At 38.5% G+C, this 26,678-nt stretch overlaps 1 protein-coding gene across 1 annotated transcript; it reads right to left on the minus strand.

Moving 5' to 3' along the window:
- Positions 1-5,378: 5,378 nt before the first annotated feature.
- LOC118807532 (trypsin-10-like) lies at positions 5,379-16,794 on the minus strand. Its single transcript, XM_036569555.1, has 5 exons — positions 16,751-16,794; positions 13,369-13,561; positions 5,885-6,180; positions 5,659-5,810; positions 5,379-5,565 (listed from the first exon to the last, which is right to left on the minus strand). The coding sequence occupies exons 1-5, from the start codon at positions 16,791-16,793 to the stop codon at positions 5,419-5,421; spliced, it is 831 nt and encodes a 276-aa protein (XP_036425448.1). The 5' UTR covers position 16,794; the 3' UTR covers positions 5,379-5,418.
- Positions 16,795-26,678: the final 9,884 nt, after the last annotated feature.

Raw genomic sequence — 26,678 nt, forward strand, 5'->3', positions numbered from 1 at the left:
TAACATTATTATGCACATGTAAAATGTGTATCTACTGTACATACATATTTATATATTGCATTATCCTCTGTACCTTACATGCTATTTGCAATTCGGATTGGACGCTTACGTGAATTTCATTGGTGAGTACTGTACTTTTCAATGACAAAGTTTAATCTAATCTTTACAAGGCAGTGACCAGAAAGGAGGAGCTGGATGAGGCTTTGGTCTCCATGATTGTTAAAGACACACAGCCATTCAGCATAGTTGAGGATAAAGGCTTCAGGGACTTTGTAGCTAAATTGGATCCAACCTATGTTCTCCCAACTAGGAAGGTATGTGTGATGACATGGATAAAGTACTGAAATACGTCAGTACTACTAAAGTAGTACTGAAATAAATAATCATTATTTTCTACCTTCCCTTTAGGCTGTAAAGGCCATGGCTGAGGCCAAATATCAACAAGAGAAAGAGAAGGCAAAAGCTGAGGTCCAGAAAGTCCCTGCAGTGAGTTTGACAGCAGACATGTGGACATCTCTCAATATGGATGCCTACTTGGCTGTAACCTGCCATTTTATAGATCACAACTCATGTCTGAAGTCTACACTACTTAGTGTAGTGAAATTCCCACAGGCACACACAGCTGAAAATTTGGCCTGTGTGAAATCCTCCCTCATGGAAGAATGGGGAATAAAATCAAAAGTCACATGTCTTGTTACTGATGGCGCATCTAATATGGTTGCCTGTGGCAGGAACCTGAAGCTGCGCCATGCAGTCTACATTGCTCACACCCTGAATCTAGTCGTTAAAAAGGCTCTTGAACTAACCCCACTGCTGTCCACCATTCGTACAAAGGCAATGAAGCTGGTGGGCTATTTTAGGAGCAGCACAACTGCCAAAGTCAGTAACATTTATTTTCATATTTGTTTACACATTGTTTTATATTGCTACATATGTAACATTTACTTTTTTATCTTTAAAGGAGAAGCTGGACCTTGTTCAAGAGCAGATGGGAAAACCAAAAAAGAAACTGATTCAGGAAGTTGAAACAAGGTGGAACAGCACATTTCAAATGCTGGAGCAAGTAGCAGAACTAAGGGAGCCTGTGGGGGCAGCTTTGGCTGGCTTACAAACTGACATTCCTGCGCTGACCTCTGATGACTACAATATTTGTGGGTGCCTGTCTATACTGTCTCCTTTTCACGAGGCTACTGTGGAGCTGTCAGAGGAGAAAAAGGTATCTGGCCCCAAAGTGGTGCCATTATTGAAAATGGTTGAAAAGATGCTCCAGGAAGAGTCAGCAAAGGCAACGGTCCCAGTAGCTAGGGAACTGGGAGAGCATCTCATCAGGCTTCTTAGGGAAAAGCTTGACAAAGTCCAAAGCATGAGCATTATGTCACTGGCAACACTACTAGACCCAAGATACAAATCACTTGGCTTCTTTAGCCCTACAAAGGCAGATGAAGCAATAAAACGACTCACCTTTGAATGTGCCAATGTAATCTCACATTTATCTCCAGCTGCAGCTTCAACATCACACGATGCTGTAGCTGAAAGACCTGGTCAGTATTTTTGCTTTGGTTTAAAGTCAATTTTGTAATTATGTCCTCATTTATATTATCAGTTTTTGCTTCTCAGGAAACAAACTGTGGTTTCATTTAGATACCATGGTCACTGAGTCAAGAAGAATTCAGTGTCACAGCTGATGCCACAGTTGAAGTGCAGAGATACCTGGCAGAGCGGAACATCGGCAGAACAGAGGATCCCCTTGAGTCCTGGGAGAGGCAGAGGTGCATATATCCAAGCCTATACAAGCTTGCTGTGGGATACTTGTGCACCCCTGCCTCCTCAGTACCATGTGAAAGGGTTTTCTCCAAAGCCGGAGAGGTTATTTCCAAAAAGAGAAACCGACTGAGTCCAAGCACAGTGGAAAAAATATTGTTTCTTAATGAAAATGAATAAAGTTACCATCACCCCACAATCACTGTCTCATCTCTTGAAAGCACTGCAACAGTTTTAACATAAACATCTCATGTCCTATTGGATTTATTTATTGACTGAAATCATACTGGAAAGTTTTTTTGACCTCTATTACCATAACCCACACATTAATCAAAAACAGACTAGATGAATAAATGAATGAACCACAGAAAATCAAATGAAGGTATTTTATTCTTGGCAGTGATTATTCCCATGCTGACAATGTTGCAAGACAGCCAAGAGACCATCACAAATAGTTGAAATGACAATAAAGGTTTTAACCAGCAGGGGGGTTTGTGTGCACATGAAGCTTCAAGAAATTAACCTTTTTTTAAACCAGCTGGATGGAATGCTTCAAGGCTTCATGAGGCTTCATCTGGCCATCACTAGTCAATACACAAAAAACAAGGCTCGGGAATGCACGGGGATGTAACAATACTTCGCAAAGACAAAACATGGTAGACAAACATTATAGTCCTTGAAACAGGTGTAAACAATCAATACTCAGGTGAGCGTGAACATTGGTAGGCGGATGGCTGAGAGTTCCTGATCATGTTACCTCCCAGTGAATTCTGGGAGTTGGAGTGCTGGACGGAGTGAGGGATGTCGTTCTCCGCTACAGAAGGCATGACAGCTCACAAGAACAGTGATGAATGATAAGTACAATATGGCTCATATAAAAAAAGGACATTGACAAAATTCATAGGAATAAAACACAATATTTTATTACCATCTTATGACATCTTCTACATAAAATATAGAAGCAGGGTATGTAAATATGTCAGTGTAGCATTTTGAAAATGAAGAGGAGCCAATACATGCTGGTTCTGTTGTTCCATAAACATCTGTAAAATGGACAGTACTGCTAATTAACTTCAAAGCAATATTTATATTATAGCATGGGGGAGGGGATCAAAGAACAAGTTGAAGATGGAGTCCATGACTCCGCTTTACTGAGAAACTCAGAACGGCGTACAAACGAAAAGGGGAAAATCTTGTAAACACTGTATAATACATGGTAATGAGATATGATGAGTTCTCATGATTAAAACGGCCATAACTGCACTAGTACCTAACCGATTATCACCAAATTTGCTTTGCTATAATCTTCAGACATAGATTGCTCTAGGTAGCTTTTATTTCTATTTAATAATGATGGTGATGGTGCTGGTTAGCTGTCTGGAGCAGCAGGAAAGCACCTACCACAGTTTAGCACAAGCTCTGGTAGAAACACAATCACACACACATCAGCAAATCCATCAACGTGCGAATAACTTCTAATCTTAATGCACATAAAAACGCAATAACCCATCCAAAACACAGCATCTTATTCGAATTTTCCCATTCCACCTTGAATGGTGCAGCAGTTACATTCTAGTGGCACAGGCTACACCATTTAAGGTGGAACGGGAAAATTCAAACAAGAAGCTGGTGAATAAGGAGCTGACTTCAGCTTAGTGTGAGAAGGTACTATAAGAATTAAGGAATGCTGTAACTTACCTGCAGTGCTTACTCAGCATTAGAAATCGTTGTAAATAAATTAATGTAACTGCTACATCAAGTTAAGATCTCCTGTGTAGGCTATTAAATGAAATAAGTGTAGTATAAAACCAGAGGAAAAACAATCACATCAAGGAGTCATATCTACACAGAATCATCACACAAACATGAGTGTCGACTGCTACGTTCTCTCCATTATATAATCCTATTCCCCTTTCTGAGTGAGATTGAAATAGAATAATTTTGGACAGTACTTTTATTAACCTGCATTGAATGCTGTCAGGCAGCAATGTTGACCGCCCTAAAATGGCAGCGCCATTGAAGTGCCTGGCTGAACCCCACGCTGTATCTATGTCTGTATATCTATGGGGAAAATACCGCTCAAGGCTTGCACTCAGCTATGCGCTGTTAACCCTTGTATGATGTTCGGATCTGTGTTTACCAAAAGAAAAAATGATGTGATTTATTATTATTATTTCAAAAATTCTTTGGCCTTTGTTCATTTTCTGTGAACAACATATAAAATAACACATTTTCAGTGACTTCACACTGTACAGCCCCTACACATTTATATTACACATGTGGTGTTGGGGTGAACCTGCAGGGAATAAACATGTGGAGGTGCTGTGTCCTTTCACTCTGTTCTCCTCCTACATGACCTGCTGTTAGTGTGTGTGTATGTCTGTGTGTGTATGTGTTTGTATATGTGTGTGTGTGTGTGTGTGTGTGTGAGGGTGGACAACATGGACATGCTGCTGACTGACTACAGCTGCTGAAGGAGAACCCTACGCTGACCACTTGTGATATTTTAAACATCTGGTATTTTTACATAAATTGTTATAGCTGTATTGATAAAAAAAAAAAAAAACAATAATGCAGTGGGTCCACCAGAACCACACAAGGGTTAGGGCCAATTTTTGTCTAGGCAACATGTGTCGCTCGACAAAAAAATGGAGCTAAACCATGTGGCCTTGGTGTCACATGTTTTAGCTCCATCATCTCACTCCATAAAATTGTTCTGAAAGCGTCCGTCATTTTACAATCTGGAAAAAAATGGATTCACAATACTAGCTCAGTAATTTTTCATTTTTAATTGTTTAATGTACTATTTGATAATTAAGTAATGGAAAATTGTTAAAATGCAAGCCCCATAGTTTTATGAATTCTCACCATGACATTTTTTGGTATTGTGGACTTATGTACTCTTCATAAGCATAACAGTCATCACAATTTCCTTTTTGTCTCTAACGTTTAACCCAGATAAATTCGATAATGTTGTAATAAGGTACAAACTATTTCACTGTGCAGTCTACTAAACAGTGCACTTTAACTGAAAATAGGTATTTAAATATAACACAAAAGATCAAACACTGAAATGTGACTCATTGTCCTCATTTTGTTTGATAGATTGTTGTAAAGTTTGCTGAAATATGCTTACTCTCTTTAAAACATTCATTCCTATAGGATGGTACAATGGTTTTCTTTTGAAAAAAGATCATTTTAAAGTTTTCAATTTCAAATGGCATGAAAATTCAACTGGTGATTTTCCACGAGTGTTGGAATAAACTTTATTCAAATTTGAAACAATAATTCATTCCTCACCATTACATTAAAGCATTGCTTTAAAGTGATGCATGCTAAAGCGTACCCCAAAAGAAAATGATTTCTTAAACATTTCTTTTAATTATGTTTACTTATTTAATAACATATCGTAATGCTTACCTTAGAGGGTTAATATATCCTACATTTAATACAGTAAGAGGTGAAACAATATTTCACTCCGAATTTGGCACATCAGAACAATTAATCGTTTTAAAGACGTAAATTCATGTCTCAATGATGTACAGAATAAACACAGAAAGAGGACGGAGTCATGTTTATGCTTATAGGGAGATCTGAGATCTCTTTATTATCACACAGCAGCACACATCACACTGATCTCTGAAATTACAGTTGCACTTAATGAACAGTCTGAGCAATCCAGTTTCTGTAGAGCGGGTCACAAATGTTTGCAAAACTTGTTGGACCACCATTGAGATAGTCAGGTCCAGCTAAAAGCACTCCATACAGCAGCCCATTCCAGACGAGGCTCCCACCAGAATCACCCTGCAAATACACAGAAAGAAGTAGTTTGTGGATCTTCACTGTGTGTATTAAAGTCAGTACACATGACTGATGTAGGATTACGAGCAAACATACTCGATTAGATGAAATATTTTGATGCTGAACACAAACACAGTGACCAGGGACATAGGGGTAATCTTGTATTGGTGGACAGTCATTTGGTGCTCCAGTTTGACACGCCACAACAGGGGTGTTTGCAAAGCGAAGCCGATCTGCTTCGAAGGGATCTGTGAAAAAGAGATGATGGTAATTTTGGTCTACAATCTGATTCATTTGAAAAGCACATCTACTTGAATCTTACACATCCTTCGCAGATTTCTATGATGACGGTCTTGTTGACCAAGCCATGCATTCATCCTGCCGTAATAAAGAACTTGCTGGGCAACATGCGGTGCAGTGCAGTTTTTAGGAGGGAGCTGAATGGTGGGAAATTGATGATGTTGATGTTGGTCATTTCTCAGTCTCAGTAGCATGATATCATGATCTCCGTCGTCACAACAATAATGTTTTTCCGCGATCCTCCGCTCTTCTCGCTCATTTTCATCCACATCTTCATGATCAGGATTCGGATGAGAGTTCAAAACTGCCCTTAAGAGCCTAACAGCACAAAATAAGAGAATGAGAACAAAGATGAGTTCAGAGCACATCTGTACTAGACTACCTGCATTTCTTCATCACTTTTTACATTCATTATGTAATACAGAACTAAAGGCAGTGCTCTATCCTCTTTACACTCTGCATTCTGAGGTAAACTGAGAAATAAACAGGATGCATGATGATGATACCAGAATCATAACAGTATTGGCAGATAATGAAAATGAAATTAATTTGAGTGTTTAGATTAGGCTGATATTTGATTTTGTCATTATTGTACTCTGATAAAGCAGAATGTTTAGGTGATGCTGGACTACTACAATAAAGTATCTGCCTTTTTAACAACATCTCTTAAATAAATAAATTAATGTAAATAAAATAAATTTTTGTATAAAATTTTATATAAAATACATTCTTCATTTTAAAAATGTATACAGTACTGTGTGCAAAGTCACAGAGCACCCTAAAAATGTAATCTTCCCTTCTATAATGAAGGGAAAGTCAAAGAAAAAGAACTGAAAACAGAAGTTTCCAAAACTGGAGTTCAAAACTAATTACAATACAAAGTTAAATGATATGTTTGGTGAAAGTGAGTGAACTTTTTTTGCAATTTTCTTTTTATTGGAAAAGTGTTACATTATATTGCCATTCAATTGCCACATATACCGATACTAGAATTTTGTTGTAGAAACTTGTGCACATGTAATCCTCCTGTTGTAATTATTTTTTAATATAATAATAACAAAACAACAACAACAACAACAACAACAACAACAATAATAATAATAATAATAGATAGATAGATAGATAGATAGATAGATAGATAGATAGATAGATATTGGCACCCCTTCATTTAATACTTAGTGCAGCCAAGGATAACAGAGTCTTCTCCAATAATGCTTATCGAGACTGGAACACATGGAAAAGGATCTGAGACCTCTATTTGGGTCTCACTCACAGTCCAACTGAAAGTTGCAGTAAAATCTGGTAAACTGTAGGCGCTTGAGTTTTTTGGTTCTTGACAGCAGAGACTTTCCTCTGGCAACCCCCTAACAACTTGTGGTTACATAGGTGATGTTTGATTGTGGTTTGGGAGACATTCTGTCCTCAAGACCTCACTAATGTCTGCAGTTACCCATCTGTGATCTTTGTAGATTCTTTGTCCACTCAAATCATCCTCCTCACTTTCCATGAGGACAGTGTAGACATACATCCTCGTCCCAGCAGATTTCTAACACCACTGGTTGTTTTAAGCTTCTTGCTTTATGTCCTGATAGTGGAAATATGCATTTTCAACTATTTTCTTGTAGTCATTTTCTGATTTGTGCAGTTTAACATTTTGTTGCACATCACTGCTGTTTTGTCTGGTCTTTCTCATAGTAATGGATGACTGAGGAAATTTGGCCAGTGTTTTATCTCATATACATTCCCCAGTGAATCAGGAAGTCATAGGTGCCCATTTAAGTGTTCCTAATCGCTCAGGTGAACTTTAAAACATAAAATATGAATGGTAATATATTTCAGTTAGATTTTACTCTTAAAAAATTCTAGGAGTGCCAATAATTGTGGCACATATAGATTTAAGAAAAATATTTATTTCATGACAATATATAGTTCACCAGTTGTGTCAATATTTGTGGAGGGCACTGCAGATAGATAGATAGATAGATAGATAGATAGATAGATAGATAGATAGATAGATAGATAGATAGATAGATTTAAAAAATGTGAAAAATTAAATGAAATCAACAAATTTACTGGGCAAAAGTATTCCAATGACATCACAATCATGCTGCCACCATTTTGGTAGCAACATCAAGTTTATGCAGCAGTGCTGTGGCTGTTTGTAATGAGGTAAAGCCAGAAACGATCCAGCAAAGGCAGTAAAACATGTTTTGTTTTAAACTTTTTAAATCACATTTTTAAACCATATTAACAGATATATTTGAGTGTATTGACTTGACTTTATTTGATTTGTTGCTGTAGTGATAATAAATGAAAGCTGAAATCTAAATAGCTGAGACTTCCTGCTACGTCATTATTTTCATGTCTCAATCTGCATACTAGTACACTAAACAGTGTGTAAAAATAGCACAAATACCATTAGAAGTGCACTCATTAGTGTGGCAGGTGAAGTACACAGGTAAGTGGTTTGGAACACGACACTAGATCAGCCAGTGAGATGCATTCAACAGCTCCAGTGGCTGATTATAGCTTTGCTGTGCTGTTTGTTTGCTGCTCAGTAAACATCTCCATTCTAATCTATTTTGCTGGGTCTTCAGCCACCTGCAGGGCTGTATCTGCAGTAACGGTGATGAGACAAGTTACAGCTCACCTACCAACATGGCAATGTGGTCTTCTTAATGATGCAATCGAATACTATGAATAAAAAACAAATTAAATTAATATTCCTTATAATCTAAAACAGCCACAACTTCAGAACTTTCCATAAATTTAGTTTGTCACATTCTCAATCATTACAATTATGGAAGGTTTCTCTTGAGTAGACAGAAGGGCTTAGTTATAAAACTTAAGTTAGTTTTTTCATAATAAAGATTTTATATACTTTGTCATGCTAATCATGTAATTGAGGGGGCTCGTTGTGACAGTGATTGTTTTCTTGTATGCTGCTAACAAGGCCTAACTATTTCTTATCATTTCAAGTCAAGAGGTCTTTAAACGATTTTAAGTGGTCCTCTCTCTAAAGCTTGTATATTTACATATTTAAATAATTCATTGAAAGTGTCAAAAGTATCTATAAATTCTTTTTGTTCCAAGCCATGATTTTCTTTTAACAACTGGAATAACTGAAATATCTGTTTATATAAAAAACTACAAAATATAAAATCCCTCCTGCTAGCACTAGTTTAGCAAGCTAATAACTTACACGGTAACAAAAAGAGTCTGTTTAATTCAAAGGGAAAATGACAGTGTTTGGTACAAAACACCAGACAAATGTTTCTGGGCAATAGCAGACATTATCATATATAGTATAGGATGCACTTTTTGTAACCATCAAATTCGCTAATTGATTTTGACAGGTCGTAGCCCCGCCCCTTTGACCTTTGACCCCATCATCATTATCATCATCATCATAATTACCCTTCCGTCACCCAGGGTGGGGGTGTCACCCTTGACCTTTGACCCCCCATTATCATCATCATTATCATCATCATCATTTCCCTTCCGTCACCCTTGACCTTTTGAACAACTTGCCCATGCTTCAGTGAAGCATCTAATTTAGACATCTGGTTTTGAACAGGAAATATTCTGGCGCCAATACACCCACCAGTCACCCACCCCACCGTCACCCTTCTGTCCACAGGTGGGGGTGTCACCCTTCATGAACAACTCCCTATTGTTCAATGAAGCATCTAATTTAGACATCTGGTTTTGAACAGGAAATCTTCTGGCCCCCCAAGAGTACCCCCACTCCCATTCTTCAATTAATCAACTGGTTTAGACACATAAACAGGGAATGTTCTGCCCCTACCAACACCCCCTTGCCCCGGAGGCCTGAACAGGAAACCTCCGGCACCCCCCAAGCCAATCCCCGCAGCGTCGGCGCTTCACAAGGTTTTTGTACTCATAGTGAACGTCTGCTGAAATGGCTCAGGAACGCTTAAACATGTACTCTTATGAAAATGCACAACATCGTTCACTTCGCTACGGGCACGGGTCAAAAGGCGTCAATCTGTGAGCGGTTTAACAAGACGCTCAGGAATAAAATGTGGAAATATTTCACAGCCGTTAATATGAGAAAATACATCGACGTAGTACAGGACTTGGTTCACGCGTACGATCACAACTACCACAGCAGCATCAAAATGAAACCTGTCGAGGTGAACGAGACAAATTCCTTCAATGTTTTTAAAACCTTGTACGGGTTTCATTTTGATGCATTTTCATTAAACCTTGAAAGGTTTTGTTAAAAAATTCTCTACCTTGATCCGATTGCAGTTTTTTAGGAACTCTCCCTTCCTTAAGAATGGATTCAAAAGCTTTGGTTACCTCGACTCCTGACTTGTTTCGTAATACACGTACCCAAGCATATTTGGATAAAATATCTATACAAGTTAACATGAATTTCATATTGTCATTATTCTCTGATAAGTTGGTCATATCCACTAAATTGACTTGCCATTGTTCATCCATGTTTTTCACAAAAACTCTGTTTGTTTTAAATTTCACAGAAACAGGTTTATGGAGAGTGTACGCATCCTGAGCCGCTAACCAGCTTTTGAGGTCATTATCGTTTATCCTTTTACCTATTTTCTCAACAACAGCTCTTTGCAAACTCTCAACCCCTCCGTAAGACCCTGGGTCAGAGGGTGTATAATATATATTTTTCAACAACCGCTCAGTCATTTTGGTGCGCCTCTGTAGTAATGGACAAAAACGAGTGTGGAGTCAACATTTTATTGTTACAAACTCAGAAATCTAGTGACGTGAATTAGATTTACATTTTTGTCTGATAAAAAGAAAACAAACAGTCAATCGTTTTTCCAACATCGATATTTTCCTTGTTCATGATCTTTAAAACACACACATCGGTTACATAGGTTAAGATGCACAAAAAATGACTAAATTTACATTCAGTCGATAATTCGAACATGTGATATAAAACATGATACATATATTCATGTAAGGGATATGAACTATTTACAGCAGCAGAGAGCAGATTGTTCCAATTCACGTTTGATCATCGTACAAACTCCATTTTCTCTTCTAGTTTTACAACAGAGTGTAGGTCTACGTATAACTGACTTGAAAAACTATTTTCATCATTAACTCTCGCTTCAATTACTTTGCAGAGCACAGATGTAACCCGTACCTTCAGACGCTTCTTGGAGAGGTTAGAGACGGTGGTGATGATGTTACCCATGATGGGTCTGCGGCTCCAGAGAGCTGTGAAAATTCCAGTAGTCGACAATATCTTCATTCACTTGTTCGCTGTAGACCTGTGCAGTTTTGTCTTTGATCTCTTTCAGAGTCGCCTTGATGTGAGTTTCATCTTGTAAATCGCACACGATCATTTTAGCAACGGCTTGGATTTTTTCCAGAGATGGTATGGAAGAAATTCTGCACAACTTTAGAGCTCTGGCTAAGGTGTATTTTAGCCAAGGTTCATACAGTTTTGTCAACAGTCTTTTAGCGTTGATGTGTAGATAGTAGTCTTCAGGATCATACAAACATGTATGCTGATGCTGACTAGGGTGGTCAATGGCGCAGCCGTTGCAGTTTTCTTTCATATCTCTTTCAATGATTCTTTCCAGCAGATCGCCGGTCACAGCGCGGATGATGGAAAGCACGACCGTGCTTATACACTCGTCAAATTCATCAGATGCTTTCGGTTGAGTCGATCCTGTAGAAGAGTTCTCCGTGTTCAGAACATAAGAGTACATGTTTAAGCGTTCCTGAGCCATTTCAGCAGACGTTCACTGTGAGTACAAAAACCTTGTGAAGCGCCGACGCTGCGGGGATTGGCTTTATTCAGCACGTGATGGGTTTTGGGACATCACTCTGATTCCTCCCCTAATTTCTTTCACAAACACAATGTCAATGTCCACATCAACGTTGCTTGCAAACGGATAGCTGGTGTCGGTTTCAAAATAATCATACAGTCTCATTTTAAGTTTTTTTATACTTTTAATTCGTTCCAGCTCATCAAACAATCTTTCAATGCATTCCATGCATTCTTGATATAATTCTTTCCAATCTCCCCATTTTACGATCACGTGGGAATCTTTTCTGATGAGTCCCGTACCCGGTGCCAAACGCTTGCGGTTGCACAACATAGATAGACATATGTCGCACGTGTCGTCGGCATTCTTTTTGGTATGGAGAGCAAAAGTGTGTGAAAATGGATGTCCTGAAGGTTTCCAGGGTACTATGAGTATCTTGTAATCAGCTTCACACTTTGTATATCTTTACATCATGTAAGAGTATAATTCACCGCAGTGTCTCTTGAAACTGCTCCAATCGTTCCGATGCAGAATGAATTTCCCCGTGGTATCCGTGAAACTCTCTGTCGGACTGCTGAAGAGGGTAACGCTGTCGTTTTGTTCATCAAAAACGAATCCAAAGTAGCTTCCGTTGGATAGTCTCCACGCGTGAAATTTGTCCGACTCATTGAGCAAAAATGTTGATCTAAACAAAGCTGTCACAGACTTTTTAGGGGCATCTGGTGCGTTGGCCATGGCTTCTTAGCTGCTTATCTGCATATAGACTCTTGAAACACTAACTCTTAAAAACCCTTGCTCACAGCGTCACAGACAGAAGGGAGGAGTTTGATCTTACGTGTAGTTATGAAAACATACATCTGATTGGTCGACATGTATTTAAAAATTGGCGTGAAAATCGATGTTAGCGTCATAGCGTATCAAAATGGCTGAAAATAATACGGGTGAAATAGGACGATATAGCAAGATATTATCTATTCAAAGACAGATGGGTAAGGCCGGTGGCACACGGGTGTGTGTGTGTGTGTGTGTGTGTGTGTGTGTGTGTTGGGGGGGGGGGGGGGGGGTTGTTGGGGGGTGCCGGAGGTTTCCTGTTCAGGCCTCCGGGGCAAGGGGGTGTTGGTAGGGGCAGAACATTCCCTGTTTATGTGTCTAAACCAGCTGATTAATTGAAGAATGGGAGTGGGGGTACTCTTGGGGGGCCAGAAGAGTTCCTGTTCAAAACCAGATGTCTAAGTTAGATGCTTCATTGAACAATAGGGAGTTGTTCATGAAGGGTGACACCCCCACCTGTGGACAGAAGGGTGACGGTGGGGTGGGTGACTGGTGGGTGTATTGGCGCCAGAATATTTCCTGTTCAAAACCAGATGTCTAAATTAGATGCTTCATTGAAGCATGGGCAAGTTGTTCAAAAGGTCAAGGGTGACGGAAGGGAAATGATGATGATGATAATGATGATGATAATGGGGGGTCAAACGTCATGGGTGACACCCCCACCCTGGGTGGCGGAAGGGTAATTATGATGATGATAATGATGATGGGGTCAAAGGTCAAAGGGGCGGGGCTACGACCTGTCAAAATCAATTAGCGAATTTGATAGTTACAAAAAGTGCATCCTATACTATATATATTATCATCGTAATAGAGGTCGTAATCGGAAAAATAACAGCTGCTTACAAAGCAAATTGCAAAGTATGTTTGATTAAATATTGCTAAATATTGTTCTTACTTGCAGTCACAGTGATCAGCAGTGATGACCCAGTCTTGAGTAATCAGAGAACCTCCACAGCGTAGAGGACCATTACAGTTCTGACGGTACAAAATCACATGATGCCGACCATGATTGTTAGGTGCAGCACCTCCTAGGTTGCGAACAGTCTGACCCACATAAACCCTCTTCTGAACTTCCCCCAGTGCAGCACCTTTCAGAGAATTACAGAGAACAAGAGTTAACATTAATGAATCATTAATGGACTGTTTGATGAGTCATAAACGAGGATTACCAGCATGTTTTACTGTTTGCGCTTTGTGAAGTGTGGGTGCATTTACTTCATTTAAATATGGCGGTAGTGATTCATAACAGGACAAAAAAATCACAAGAAATAACAGCTGAATCACTCTGATAGTCATTTTTCTCTGTAAGAAGCTGGTGTGGATTAAAGAATATTTTCTACAATGTTTCCAAATGTTTGGTCACGCATGCCACAGATAGATACACACACACACAGCTGGTTGACAGACATATTTAAAATGCACGCCTTGATCTGTTTGGACTGAACATCACAGCAAACCCTCTACAGGAGCAGGATTTCAGATCAGCACAAACTATTTCAGTAAGAAATGCAAATGTAGGTGTTACAAAGAAAGATGATATTAACAGATTCCTCTCACGCTTTAAACACACACTGCTGCACCAAATGGAAAGTAGGTTTAGTTTGGAATCCAAATCAATGAAGAGTGATCTGACATGCTGAGATTCTGATTACATGTTCAAACTGATCTTATAACAAGTTTTAGCTTTTAATCCCTGTTTCTCAATTTACAGTGGATTTGCAAGGACTTCAATTTACACATGAAATGATATTTCTAATCAATTTTTACTAGTCAAACCTGAATTTTTACTACACAGTATTTAATATTTACTAGTGGAATTTTAATTTTCACATGTTTATCAAGAAAAATCAGGAATGAAAGCTAAAATGATAATTAGAATTTCAGCATGTTGATTTGTGTGGAAAGAATAACACGTCAAACTTTAATTAGTAAAACATGGTTAACATGTTAATAAAAAATGGTACTGATTATAAAGAATTGGGAATTGGAAACATGATTAAAAGCATATTTACCGGATTATTTTGCATTATTTCAGAAATTCTTCACTTCGAATTTGTTTTTCTTTGTTTCTGTTTCTGTTATAGTGTTCATACAGTCAGCCAACCTGAGCTTCATCTGTCTGGTCTTTAATATGTATGAGCTCATTTACATGTGAGTTTTGATTGGCTCTTGTCTACAACACAGACGAAAATACAGCAACGTTAAAAGGCACTGAGGCACTAATCACTACCGGGGCAACTCCTGGGCTTCCGGCTACAGCCACTAATATTTTAACAAGCCCAGAACCTTATAACCTCACAGAGAGAGAGAGAGAGAGAGACAGAGAGAGAGAGATTTTCCTTTACTCTTATTGATTACTAATAGTAACCCTGTTAATAATTAATTTTCTAGTGTTCTATTATAATCTATAATGTTATGTTTCTCTTATTTATGTCCATGTGTTTCTTGTTAACTGCTTTGGCAATAGTGTATTTTATTACATTCATGCCAATAAAGCACTGCTAAACTGAACTGAGAGTGTGAGAGAGAGACAGAGAGAGAGAGAGAGAGAGAGAGAGAGTGAGAAATGTGGAATTGGATCCACAACATTTTAAAATGTCCGCAAAGACAGACACTGAAACTCTGTCTCAAATATTACTAGAAAAAGTTTTATCAACATCAAATGCCATGCTCAAATCTAATCTGTTTTCACATCATCATTACATATATTAATTCAATATACGTTCAATCATTTCAATAAAATATATATAAAAACTAAACTTTGCTTAAATTACTCTTAAAATACTCTCATTGCTCTCATTCAGCAATCAAAATTTGTTAAAAAGACCAGCTAAAAAGAGTTCACAGTAACTGACAGTGCAGTCAGTGTTGAGGATGTGAATGGGTCTAGTGGGGCCACTCACTTTTATTACTGTCCCACCCAAAGTGCTTATGAATAAAGAAACTAAAACGCTATAGAAATTCCATGTTTAACATCCAACAATCAAAATCTCAGTTTAACCAATATCTACTATATGACTGTGAGGGGTTTTACTGAGCATCACTCCCTCCTGATCCACCAGCACACAACACACCCTGAGACTCCCAGCTACAGTTCTCAGAGCTGAATCTCAGAGCTTCTCATCACTCTGGTAGGAAGAGTTTGTGTTCATGGAGTCCTGCATTAGCAGCGACACTGTCAGCATGTTGGAGATGAATGTGGGGAGAAACATTATGTGGATTTAAGGACTTGAAGTGTATGAACGCAGCCTGTTTTAAATATGAACACAGCCGAGCACAAAATCATCTATAATGTGAAATAACTACAGTAGCTACAAACAGTTATGCAATCTGACAAATGCTTTTAAAGTTATATTAGTAGCTCCTGTGTGCAAAGCAAGAGATAGAAGTTTTTATTGTGCTTTGGTTGAATTTTGATATATATATATATATATATATATATATATATATATATATATATATATATATATATATATATATGTCAGGCTTTCAGTGTAAAAAAAGGTTAAAAAAACGGTCTATGTACGGTCTCTCTACCTTGTATTCCACTGCAACCAATGTTGAACTCTCTACCTCACACTAACCACACCCCTTACCCTGTCCCCTCTACTGAGACAGCCATTAAGAGCAGTGGTCATTAGCATGCAGGACCAATATCCAGAGAGTGAAAGAATAACATGAGACTCCTTTAAGTATGGTGGTCAAATATTATTAAAATATATTAAAGAAACCAAACAAAATACTTTTATTAGTATGAAAAGTAGTAAAAATCCTCCACTAGTAGGTTATCATTTTTCTTGCAAAAATGGTCGCTTGCTTTTTTTCCACTACATGAGATAAAGCAAAGTTAATATCTAATTTAACACAAATATATCATTCAGCCTTTCCAACTTTACATACAGCATTACATTTACCAAGAGAAAACCTTTTTTGATAGTTGTATTTTCCACAGAACTGAGTCCAGTGCAACCATCTGACATCACAGTGCCACAGTGACCTACTAGTGGAGGAATTTTATCTATTTGACATGTTTTTTAATAATAAATAATACTTTCCAATTTGGTTTACACATCACATTTTAATTGTATTTAACATGTACACTATCTTAGGGCATACAAGTCTTAGCAGTCAGGGTTCCCTTTGACAATCTATGAGGAGACCACTGCTATAACTCATTACAGGAGAAAAGAAAATATTGATCATCTCACAGAAACTTAAATAAAACATCACAGTTTTTGGCTTAAAGTTATTTAATATAAAGTATAGCAGCAACTCACCTGCCAACACCAGGAGAAAGAGACTCTTCATCACACTCTTCATTATGGTCTTCCTTGCCATGAAGTGAGTCTGATGCTGAGAGCTTTTAAACCCTACATATCACTCAACAACCAAATTAAGCAATCAGGCTGTCACACTGTACCTCAAACTGCCACCACTTACCAACGGTCCACTGAGGATGCTTTGCATGAAGATGAAGATAACCTCATAATTCCAGAGACTTTCTCAGCTCACATGCCTCTTTGATCTCAGATATGAAAATGGAAATGGAAATCTTGCAAATTTAATTGGTATCAAACTGATCCCAAAAGACAGTAACATGTGTATGTAATGTAATGTATATGCATTTGCTTTCCCTAATACTGCATGTAGATTACATTGTCAAAGAGAACACAAAGCTAAAAAGAGGGCAAAATTCAAAAGGAAAAGAGGAACAGCGCCTCTCCTCTTTGCAACTACATATTCTCAACTACTGTGCTTATTCTGTGGCAAAATGCCTTTGAAAAAGCATTCAACCCAATTGTGTTTTCAATTTCATAGAATTCCATAGACCACCATATAGATTCCAGTTGATGCCATAAAGGGATATCTTCCTCAAAGTGAGCATTAGTTGTAGATATATTGCTCTGCCACTTGCTAATGCGTTATGTGAATTGTGTAGTGCTGCAGAGTTAAGCTAGTTAAAAGCCATTGTAATTTTTTCAAACAAGGGTCAAGATAAGATTTTTCACAAATTCGTAATACAGAAGCAAATCTTATCTTAATGTAAGAACGTTATCTTATCTTACATCATCTTTTCTTATCTCATGTTAGAAAATCTTAACTAATGATTGAAGTTGACAATCAACTGTCATGTCTGTTACCTAGCAACTGACCATACGCACACAGCTTAAACGTAAACATGTAATCAGTAGTTAGTCAGACAGCTAACGTTAGCTGCCGTTAGTAGTGTAAAGAAAGTCAAATAATACTAAAGGGTGATAAACTGAAAGTTAAGAATATTGTGGCAGTGCTTCCTGCTGTTTTTCCAGATCGTTGCCGCTCTCCAGTTTCAGTTTCATTTCCCAAACGCTTTAGCCGAGCTCGCTAATGGTACTCCTCCTAATAAACAGACACACGTTCAGCTCTGTCTCCTCATTATTCACCACCATCTCTGTAATATTTTATCATCAACATTAACACACAAAGGTAATACAAGTAAATGGTGAAGATCGAGTCTGCAGTGTTAGGCACTTTTAAAAGCTGTTATAAGCAAAAACTCAAAAGTCAAAGCACTGTTTTCTGCGTAGAAAAATGTAACATCATTATGCTACTTATAGTGAACTGTGCTGCCTATCACTGCATAAAACAATAGAAACAGATGATTAAAACAGAAGTTAAGATGCTTTGAGGTTGTCTTAAAGTTAAGAAAATATTTAGGATATTTTGGCAACTTACGATGTTTCTGTAATACCTTATTCTTATCGGGAAATAAGATAAGATTATAGACTTAAGAACTGTTGTTCTGTTATGGCTTTAGTCTTAACTGAAGTTGCCATGACAACAAAGCAAATCTCAGACTTAAGAATTTTCTGTAATATGGACCCTGGTCCATAACTCAGCTGTACTTAACTCAGAGAACAGAGCAGAGAAAGAGGAAAAAAGTTTTCAGGTTAGCTCTCGGCTCGTACTGTTGCCTGCTAAACCATCGTGCTCAGCTCCACTCTGCTGACAGCACACTTATCAGCTCTCCTTTTAGCCTCTGTCTGTCCAGGAGTAGATTCCTGACTGACAGCGCTGCCAGCACCTGCCTGAACCATCACTGGAGAGCCATGGTCAGTGCTGCTAGGCCATCGTGTTGCTCTGCCAGAAGATCCACTAGCATTTTCCCCTCCAGGGCCAGGCACAGCTGTATCGTGGTAATAGCCACTGTCCAGCCCCTTCTTGTTGGGCTGCAGCCCCCCAAAGCCCGCATCACCATTTCTTTTGCCACATTTTCTTTTGCCTTCTTCCCCAGCCAGCTCTCTTGCTCTTGGCAGGCTGGAACAGTCCAAGAGGGTTCTGTATTTTTCACCATCCTCAGTTGAGTTTATAAGGTGCTTCTTTTTTTCTTTGTGTTTGGCTGCTTCTTATTCAGTGAGAATAACAGTGAGAATAACAGAGACACATCTCAAACTAACAAACAACAACATCAACAGCAACAGCAAATGTCCACTTTAATGGAGGGTGAGGCGTGGGCAGGCACATCTTTGCATACCACATCCCTTTGCGGAAATGCGGAGTGTGTGGAGGATGCCACAATACACTTCCTGGTCAAAGGATAATAAGACATGGTTTAGTATTGTCACTAGTGCTGTCTCTGTACTAAGACTGATTTTTTTAAATGTATGTGATTCTTATGCAAAAAAGAATGTAAAAATTTTCATTGTATTTTGCAAATGTCAAATCAAGTCAAGTCAAAGTTTATTTATATAGTGTTTTTTGTTGTCACAAAGCAGCTTTACAGAAAAATCCGGGTCCAAGCTCCCGTGAACAAGCCAGTGGTGACAGTGGCAAGGAAAAACTCCCTAAGATTAAGAGGAAGAAACCTTGAAAGGAACCAAGACTCAAAGGGGAACTCATCCTCCTCTGGTCGACACCGAATAGCAGACAGCATTAGTATAAAATATTAGAATACAAAACAGGGAAAAAACAGGTGGAGCAATGATTAATTAGATAGTTTGAGATTATGCAGCAGCAGCAGCATCAGGAGGGTCAGTTCATGTAGGTGAGGTTTGCACAGCTTTGCATAGCGTGAAGCTCCATGGTGGTCAAAACGGTGCAGATAAGCCAACGGAGATGGAGCTGATGACTCTAGCAGCTCTGGTGGCTCCCATGTGTGTGTGTGTGAGAGAGAGAGAGAAAGAGAGAGAGAGAGAGAGAGAGAGAAACTGATTAACAGGACAGTTCCATTTATGGAGAGATGTTAGAGAGTCAGGAGATGATTCCACAATTTTGGGGCTACATAGGAAAATGTTCGACCACCTGCTGTGGTTCTTCTAATTCTAGAAACTGTCAGCAGACTGTTATTTTGTGGGCGGAGCATACGTATGGGTTCGTATGACTGAATTAATTCACTAAGATACTGTGAGGCCATTTAATAATTTATACGTTAAGAGAAGAATCTTGTACTCTACGTGAAATTTAACAGGTAGTCAGTGTAATGACGACAGGATTGGGGATATATGGTCAAACTTTTTGGTCGTTGTAAAGACTTTTTAGACAAATGTACACTCTAAAACTGATTCCTGAGACACATTCCAAAAAGTTGTGACAGGGGTAACTTAAGACCTGTGAAATGTGAAATGTTCAGAAAACATTTTAAAAGAGGTGATGCAATCATAGGGTATGAAATCCAGGACCGACAGAGTGAGGATGGGTCAAAGCTTGCCAATTTACCAAAAAAAGCATAAGCAAAAATCCAACAGTTTAAGAACATTGGTCCTCAAAGAGTGAATTAATGGATTTTAGGTTTCACACTCTACAGTGCATAATATTATCAAAAGATTCAGGAAATCCAGAATATCTCTGTGTGTTAAAAGCAAGGCCAAAAACAAAAATGACTGCATGTGACTTTTGATCCCTCAGACAGCACTGCATTAAAAACCCTGTGACATGTTTCTGTGATGGATATCACCACATAGGCTCAGAAATACTTTGACAAACTGTTGTCAGCAAACACTGTTCATGCTGCATTCGCAAGAGTAAGATAAGCCTGTGCTATGAACAGTGGTTCATATATCAAGTCATATATCAACACAGGGCCGCCAGACCCACAGGGGTGAGCGGGCATTTGACCCACCACTTTTTTAAAGGACTGGGGCAAAGACCCACCACTTTCTGACTGAGTTCAGAACACTTACATAAAAATAGGAAAACTCTGCTTTCCCTAAACTGCACAGAGCACTGACAGGCATGAACAGACAGAGAATCAAACTCAGCGGCAAAACCAATCAGAATAATAACAGAGGACGAGCAATAAAACAATAGTGAAGATGTGTTTGATTTTGGCTCACGGATTGCAGAGCATATTTTTGGCCAAGCATCAGCAACCTGATTGATTACATTCTTAGTAAACTAGGTAAACCAATCATAACAAGGCTGATATCAAGTAAGGTTTATTACTACTGCTGATTGTAATCCTTTCTGATTGTTTATAGAAATAACGGACATCATGTTCTCTGGGACAAAGAAGTAAATGCCAACCAGACCATCAAGACTGTTAGCCTGTGCAAAGTTCAAAAGTGTCTGTAATGGTGTGGAGGGAGCATTAGTGGGCAACCTGGACATCTGTGGAAGCTCCAATATCGCTGAAAGACACACACATTTTGGAGTAACATAAGCTGCCTTTTAGATGCCTAAACAGTGAAAACATGAGGCACATTATTAAGCTCAAAATACAATAACAAGGGTCCCATACAGTAGTATAGCTGAAGACCTGTATAACTGAAGAACAGCAATTAAAAAAAAAGGTGAAGGTTAAAAGGTAATGAATGAAATGTGATGTAAGTGGTAATCATGCTCCTGTCTCAACTATTTAGTAATATGTTGCTGGCATCATAAGTAACTAAAAATATCAAATATGTTTTTTTTTTCTTTCTGTTTCCAGTTTACTACAGGTTGAACAGAATTGACTTACATCAATATTTACTTATTGTCTTTGTGAAGTTTTGCCAGAAAGAGGTGAGATGATGAATAGATGGTTTATTTAGTTAGGGTACACAGTCTATGTTTTGTGCCCGTTAAACTAGACTTAGACACATTTGTGTAAGTGGTATTTAAAGTATATGGTTGGTTGATAAGCAGTAACTGCACACTTCAGCTGTATGTCTAGTGTACTTTATCAGGTGCAGCAGTTAACAAATGCTCATTACAGCTGAAATGAAGCTTTGCATGAGGGTTTGAGACTCATTGATTAGATCAGGTAAGTTACAAAAAATGCTTGTCTGTGCGTGACAGAGGAGGATAATGAATTATTCATCTCTCCTTCTTCTCCTGATGCTTACAGCATAATTGAATTTTGTAAGTTTAATAATCATCATCTTTTCACTTTTTCCTCTTCTCTTATTTACCCTAAAAGATGTTCTGAATGCAACATGAAGTGTTTCCACTATGAGGTTACAATGCAAGTGACTTTTTTGCAAGAGAATTTTTTATCTGTTACCTGTTTGGTAAAAGGTTTTAAGAAACAGGTACCTAAATCAGTGAATCAAGGAACAAAAAGGCACTGATTAGGACCAGTCATAGTCCGGGGGTGGGGTGGGGTGTGGGGTTGGATGTCCACTAAGCTTTTGTTAGCTTAGCAGCAGTTTAGCCTCAGTTTAACACAGATTTTTGTTAGACTGGTATCTCCAGAGGTTTAACATGAAGTTGCATGTTAAACTGAACCTGATTGCTCTGTCAAAACAAGCATGAGTCTACCTGGTCCACCGCTAAACTATCACTAAACCATTTGTACTGTTGAAATACTTCATGTTCAGCCCAACTAACATAAAACACTGTATAATAAGGACACATTTTGTTATTTGTTAAAGATCAATAAAAATAAGCATTTAAAACAATGATCAAAATGTTAAAACTGTCTTCCTTTAGTTTGTTTGCATTTACAGCACACAATAGCAGCTTATTGTACTTCAGGTCTAACCTAACAGCAGTGTAAATTACACAAAGTATGTGCATGTGACTGGGCCTCTGTGTACAATGCCGTGTCTTTTATTTGTATTGTGCAATTCATAATTAAAATATATTGGCTAAAATCATGCAGCCACTCAAAGGCTATGTTCAGACTGACAGCCCAAATCTGACTTTTGGCACATCCAGATTGATTTTTGATAGTATTGACAGCAAAAAAACACGATATCCAATTTTTGAAAATCGGATCCAAACCACATTTGAAGGGTGAGATGATGCACTTTCATCTCTCCTGCATCTATGTTTGAAATCCATGACACCAGCGTAGCTATGTAGTTACTGATGCCTATGTCGTTACCACAGCAACACATGCAGACACACAAATCCAATCTGATCAATCGCAAATAACAGTGTGGACAGTCGACTTAAAAGATCTGAAAAACAGATGAGATCTGAGAAACACATGATTTGCATGCAATCTGAACAAAGCCAAAGACGTTGAGTGAGTTTGTAAATGATTAGCTCACATGAAACTGAATGGCACTAAGCGAAAAGAAAAACTGTACTCAATGAAGGGGTATAGTGATGCTCTGTGAGCAAAGCTACCCTCCGCACTGCTCACGGTGGAGTTGCAGTTCAACAGAAGCCATCAGAACGCTGCTGCACTGAACAGGCTTTCTGCAATTTGAAGAGCCCCTTTGCTTGCCTCACCATCAGACAGTGAACCAACTCACAGAGGGTGAACATCACTGTTGCTCGTGCAGAACTCCACCATTTTGCGATCGACTGGGACAAGCCCTGTGTTCCACACTCGCACTGAGCTGCACTGCTGGGCTACTTTAATACTGCACACTGACCCCCGAATGAAGACACTGCAGGCAGTGCATTCTGCTTAGCTTTGCAAATCATTTTGAATTGTTCAGCCTGGCTAGTGCAGTGTTATTCTTTCTGTCCTCTTGGAGTTAAGTGAAGAATAAATATTTGCCTAAATGAGATGCATGTCTGCTACAGTTTTCCTTTGGAGTGAGTAATACTGATAGCCCAAATACAGGTCACCTTTAGCTTCTCTGAACAATACATTCTGAAAAAAGCCTAATCAATACTGCAGTAATTCATGCTTTCTCTAATTGAGTATGGTAAGTGTGACACTGTGAGTGTTTAATTAAGCATTATAGCATTAAATAAAAATTAGTCCACAAAACATTATGACAGACGTTATACTGGCCTAGGTAAGAAATCTTAAAATACCCGAGCAGAAAAAATTGCCTTAAACCTCAGTAAAACCATATCTTTAGCATCTATTGCCACAACTAGTGCCAGATGTGTGATTTTCAAATGACACAGCAATTGAGTTTAGTTTAAACCGCAGGTGTGCTTTAAACTGCAGCTTTCAAGGACACAGCAATGGGATTTAAAAACCCATGTGACACATTCAGTTTCAATCCTGGGTTAAACTCTAAACCTAAGCTAAGCTAATGACAGAGCAATTGCACCAGGAAGTTTTCACAAGGCAAACAAGGCAGTGACTAGGAACAATCACACTGAGGGGAGGTCTTAGCACAAACAAGCAGGTGATTAGGACCAATCACAATCAAGGGGAGGTCTCGGAAGAAACAAGGCAATTGGTGCATTTCACTTCATGTGGCCATGTGTGGTGCTGACTGAAAGTGCTGCATGTTGTATAGAAATTTTAACTTTAACATGTCACATGACATTAAAATCTGGTGGGAACAACACAGCTGCAGGGCATCAATTTCTTCTGCAACAAAAAGGCAGACACCATGAGACTGGCCATTTTTGTGAGCTCAGTAAGGGAAGAAGAATGTGTCTGACTTGACAGTAGTGTTTTTATACCCCTGCAATCATAGGTAGTTCACATTGACCATCAAGTCAGGCTAAGTCCAAAACGAATGCAGCCAATGATTAGGACCAGTCACAGTCAGGGTGAGGTCTCAGAACAAACGAGGTTGTGATTAGGACCAAGTCACTAGTCCCAGTTCTCATTCTGTGTTCATAGCACGGCAGCAGAAGCTAAATTGAATTTTCTGTTAGTAATCTGGCCTTTATTCACAATCACAGAAGACATATGGGCCGCTTACCCACAAGGATGTCAGACTGAAGATTGAACCTGGGCAAAAAAAAATCTGAATTAAGCACTAAGAATTGTAATGTAAGTGTAGCCTAAATCACCCAAAACACTAAAGATATGACATTTTAATTTAGTATAGTTTTTTCTGCTTATATTAATAAACAGCAACTTTATTGTCTCAAGCACTAGGATTGCGCATAATTTGTGAGTGTTTGTGAGTCATTCAGTCTATATCTTATAGTTATGTACATTCTCCTCCAAATTGGCTAAGCCAATTCTTTTGTTTTGCTATACACTGAAGATATTTGGGTTTGAGATCAAAGACAACTTAGAACATAGGACCTTTTGTTTGAACCCCCTCACCTTTTTTTAAGTGAGCAAAAATATTGGAACATGCCTGACATCATTTTCTTGTTCTTGCTTTGAGCCTTAGATATCCCCTGTGAAGACTGCATGTGTTGTTTAAAAGGATAAACCAATATAAAGTCCAGAGAGCTGTCTATGGGAGAAAAGCAAGCCATTTTGAAGCTAAGTAAAAGAGGGGAAATCAATCAGAGCCACTGTACAATTTGAAATGTCTTGAAAAATAAAGAAACCACTGGTGTACTAACAACCACACATGGGACAGGTTGGCCAAGGAAAATGACAGCAATATTGAGAGACCTCAAAGAAAAAACCCAAAACAACAACAATGTCAGTGACATCATAACAACCTCGACAGGGCAGGGATGAAGGTATCACAATCATCTATTTAAAAAACGACTTTAAAAGCTGTAATATAGAGGCCATACCTCAATATGCAAAACACTCATCAGCAGTGAGAATCGGAAGGCCAGGCTGGAATTTGCAAAGACATACAAAGATGAGCCACAAAAGTTCAGGAATAGAGTTTTATGGACAGAAGAGACCAAGATTAACATCTACCTAGGTACCTTGGAAAGGCCAAAGTGTGGAGAAAGAAAGAATCTGCTCATGATTCAAAACATACAAGCTCATTGGTCAAGCATGGTGGAGGCAGTGTCATGGCTTGGGCCTGCATTGCTGATTCTGGAACAGACTTACTAATATTTATTGACGATGTAACTCATGATGATAGCAGCAGAATGAATTCAGAAGTCTACAGAAATGTTCTGTCTGTCAATCTAAGTGGGAGAAACTTTATCATGCAGCAAGACAATGACCCAAAACACACTGCCAACACAACAAAGGACTTCATTAGGGAAATGAAGAGACTGGCCAACTCAATCACCAGGCCTTAACCCAACTGAGTAGCATTTCACCTTCTAAAGAGACTATGTTTTACTTAAAGACTACCTGTTCCTATATTTTTGCTTGCCTAAAAAATGGGGGGGTCTACCCCCAAAGGTGCCATGTTCTAAGTAGTTTAGCACATCTAGATGTAAATGTCAGGAAATTAAAGCCAAAATTCTGATCTGTCGTGTCATATTCATCTTTTGATATCAAAGAATTGGCCTCGCCTTTCCAGTACTTTCAGAGAGATTGTATACAAATTGTTGGAATAGCCTAAACTAGCAGTTTCCACTGCAACAGATTTTTATACCAGTCACAGATCCATTACATCTTGGACAGTGGGCCCTACTGTAAATGAGAGCTTCATCTCAGTGGGCTTGTTCCCTGTACACATGAAATAAAGCATGAACTAAAGTAAGTAAGTAAAGTAAGATGCAAGTTAGTTCCTTGAAAGCATTGCAAGTCTAAAATTTTACTGTCTTGATGACAGTTAAACAATGTGGCCCATTGATGCACAGGAACTGCTGACTTCTACTGCATTTCAGTGTACTTTTTCTGGGTTTCGGCACTTAAGAAGCTATCATATCAGTAAAAGTGAAAGTAGAGTTTTGCATGAGCGATGGAGAATCACTAAAAAATTCATCTTTGTGTTACTGTAGCAGATGACATCATTTTGTTATGCATCCCTGATGTTATTCTCCTTTCATTTCAGCTAGTGGGGTTAGCCTCTGAGTGAGTGAATGAATAAATGAATGAATTTCAAGTAACGTCACTTCATCTGCTCTCTTACTTACAACATTTCTTAGTGACATTTGTTTAAGTGGTATTCAAAGCATGTGGTTGGATGATAGCAGAACCGGCTGACTGTTACTATATTTCTAGAGTACTTTATCAGACGCAACAGTTAGTAAGCGCTCATTAGAGGTGAAGTGAAGCTC

The sequence above is a fragment of the Colossoma macropomum genome, unplaced genomic scaffold (genome assembly GCF_904425465.1).
Source record: "Colossoma macropomum unplaced genomic scaffold, Colossoma_macropomum, whole genome shotgun sequence".
In the NCBI taxonomy this organism is placed as follows: Eukaryota; Metazoa; Chordata; class Actinopteri; order Characiformes; family Serrasalmidae; genus Colossoma; species Colossoma macropomum.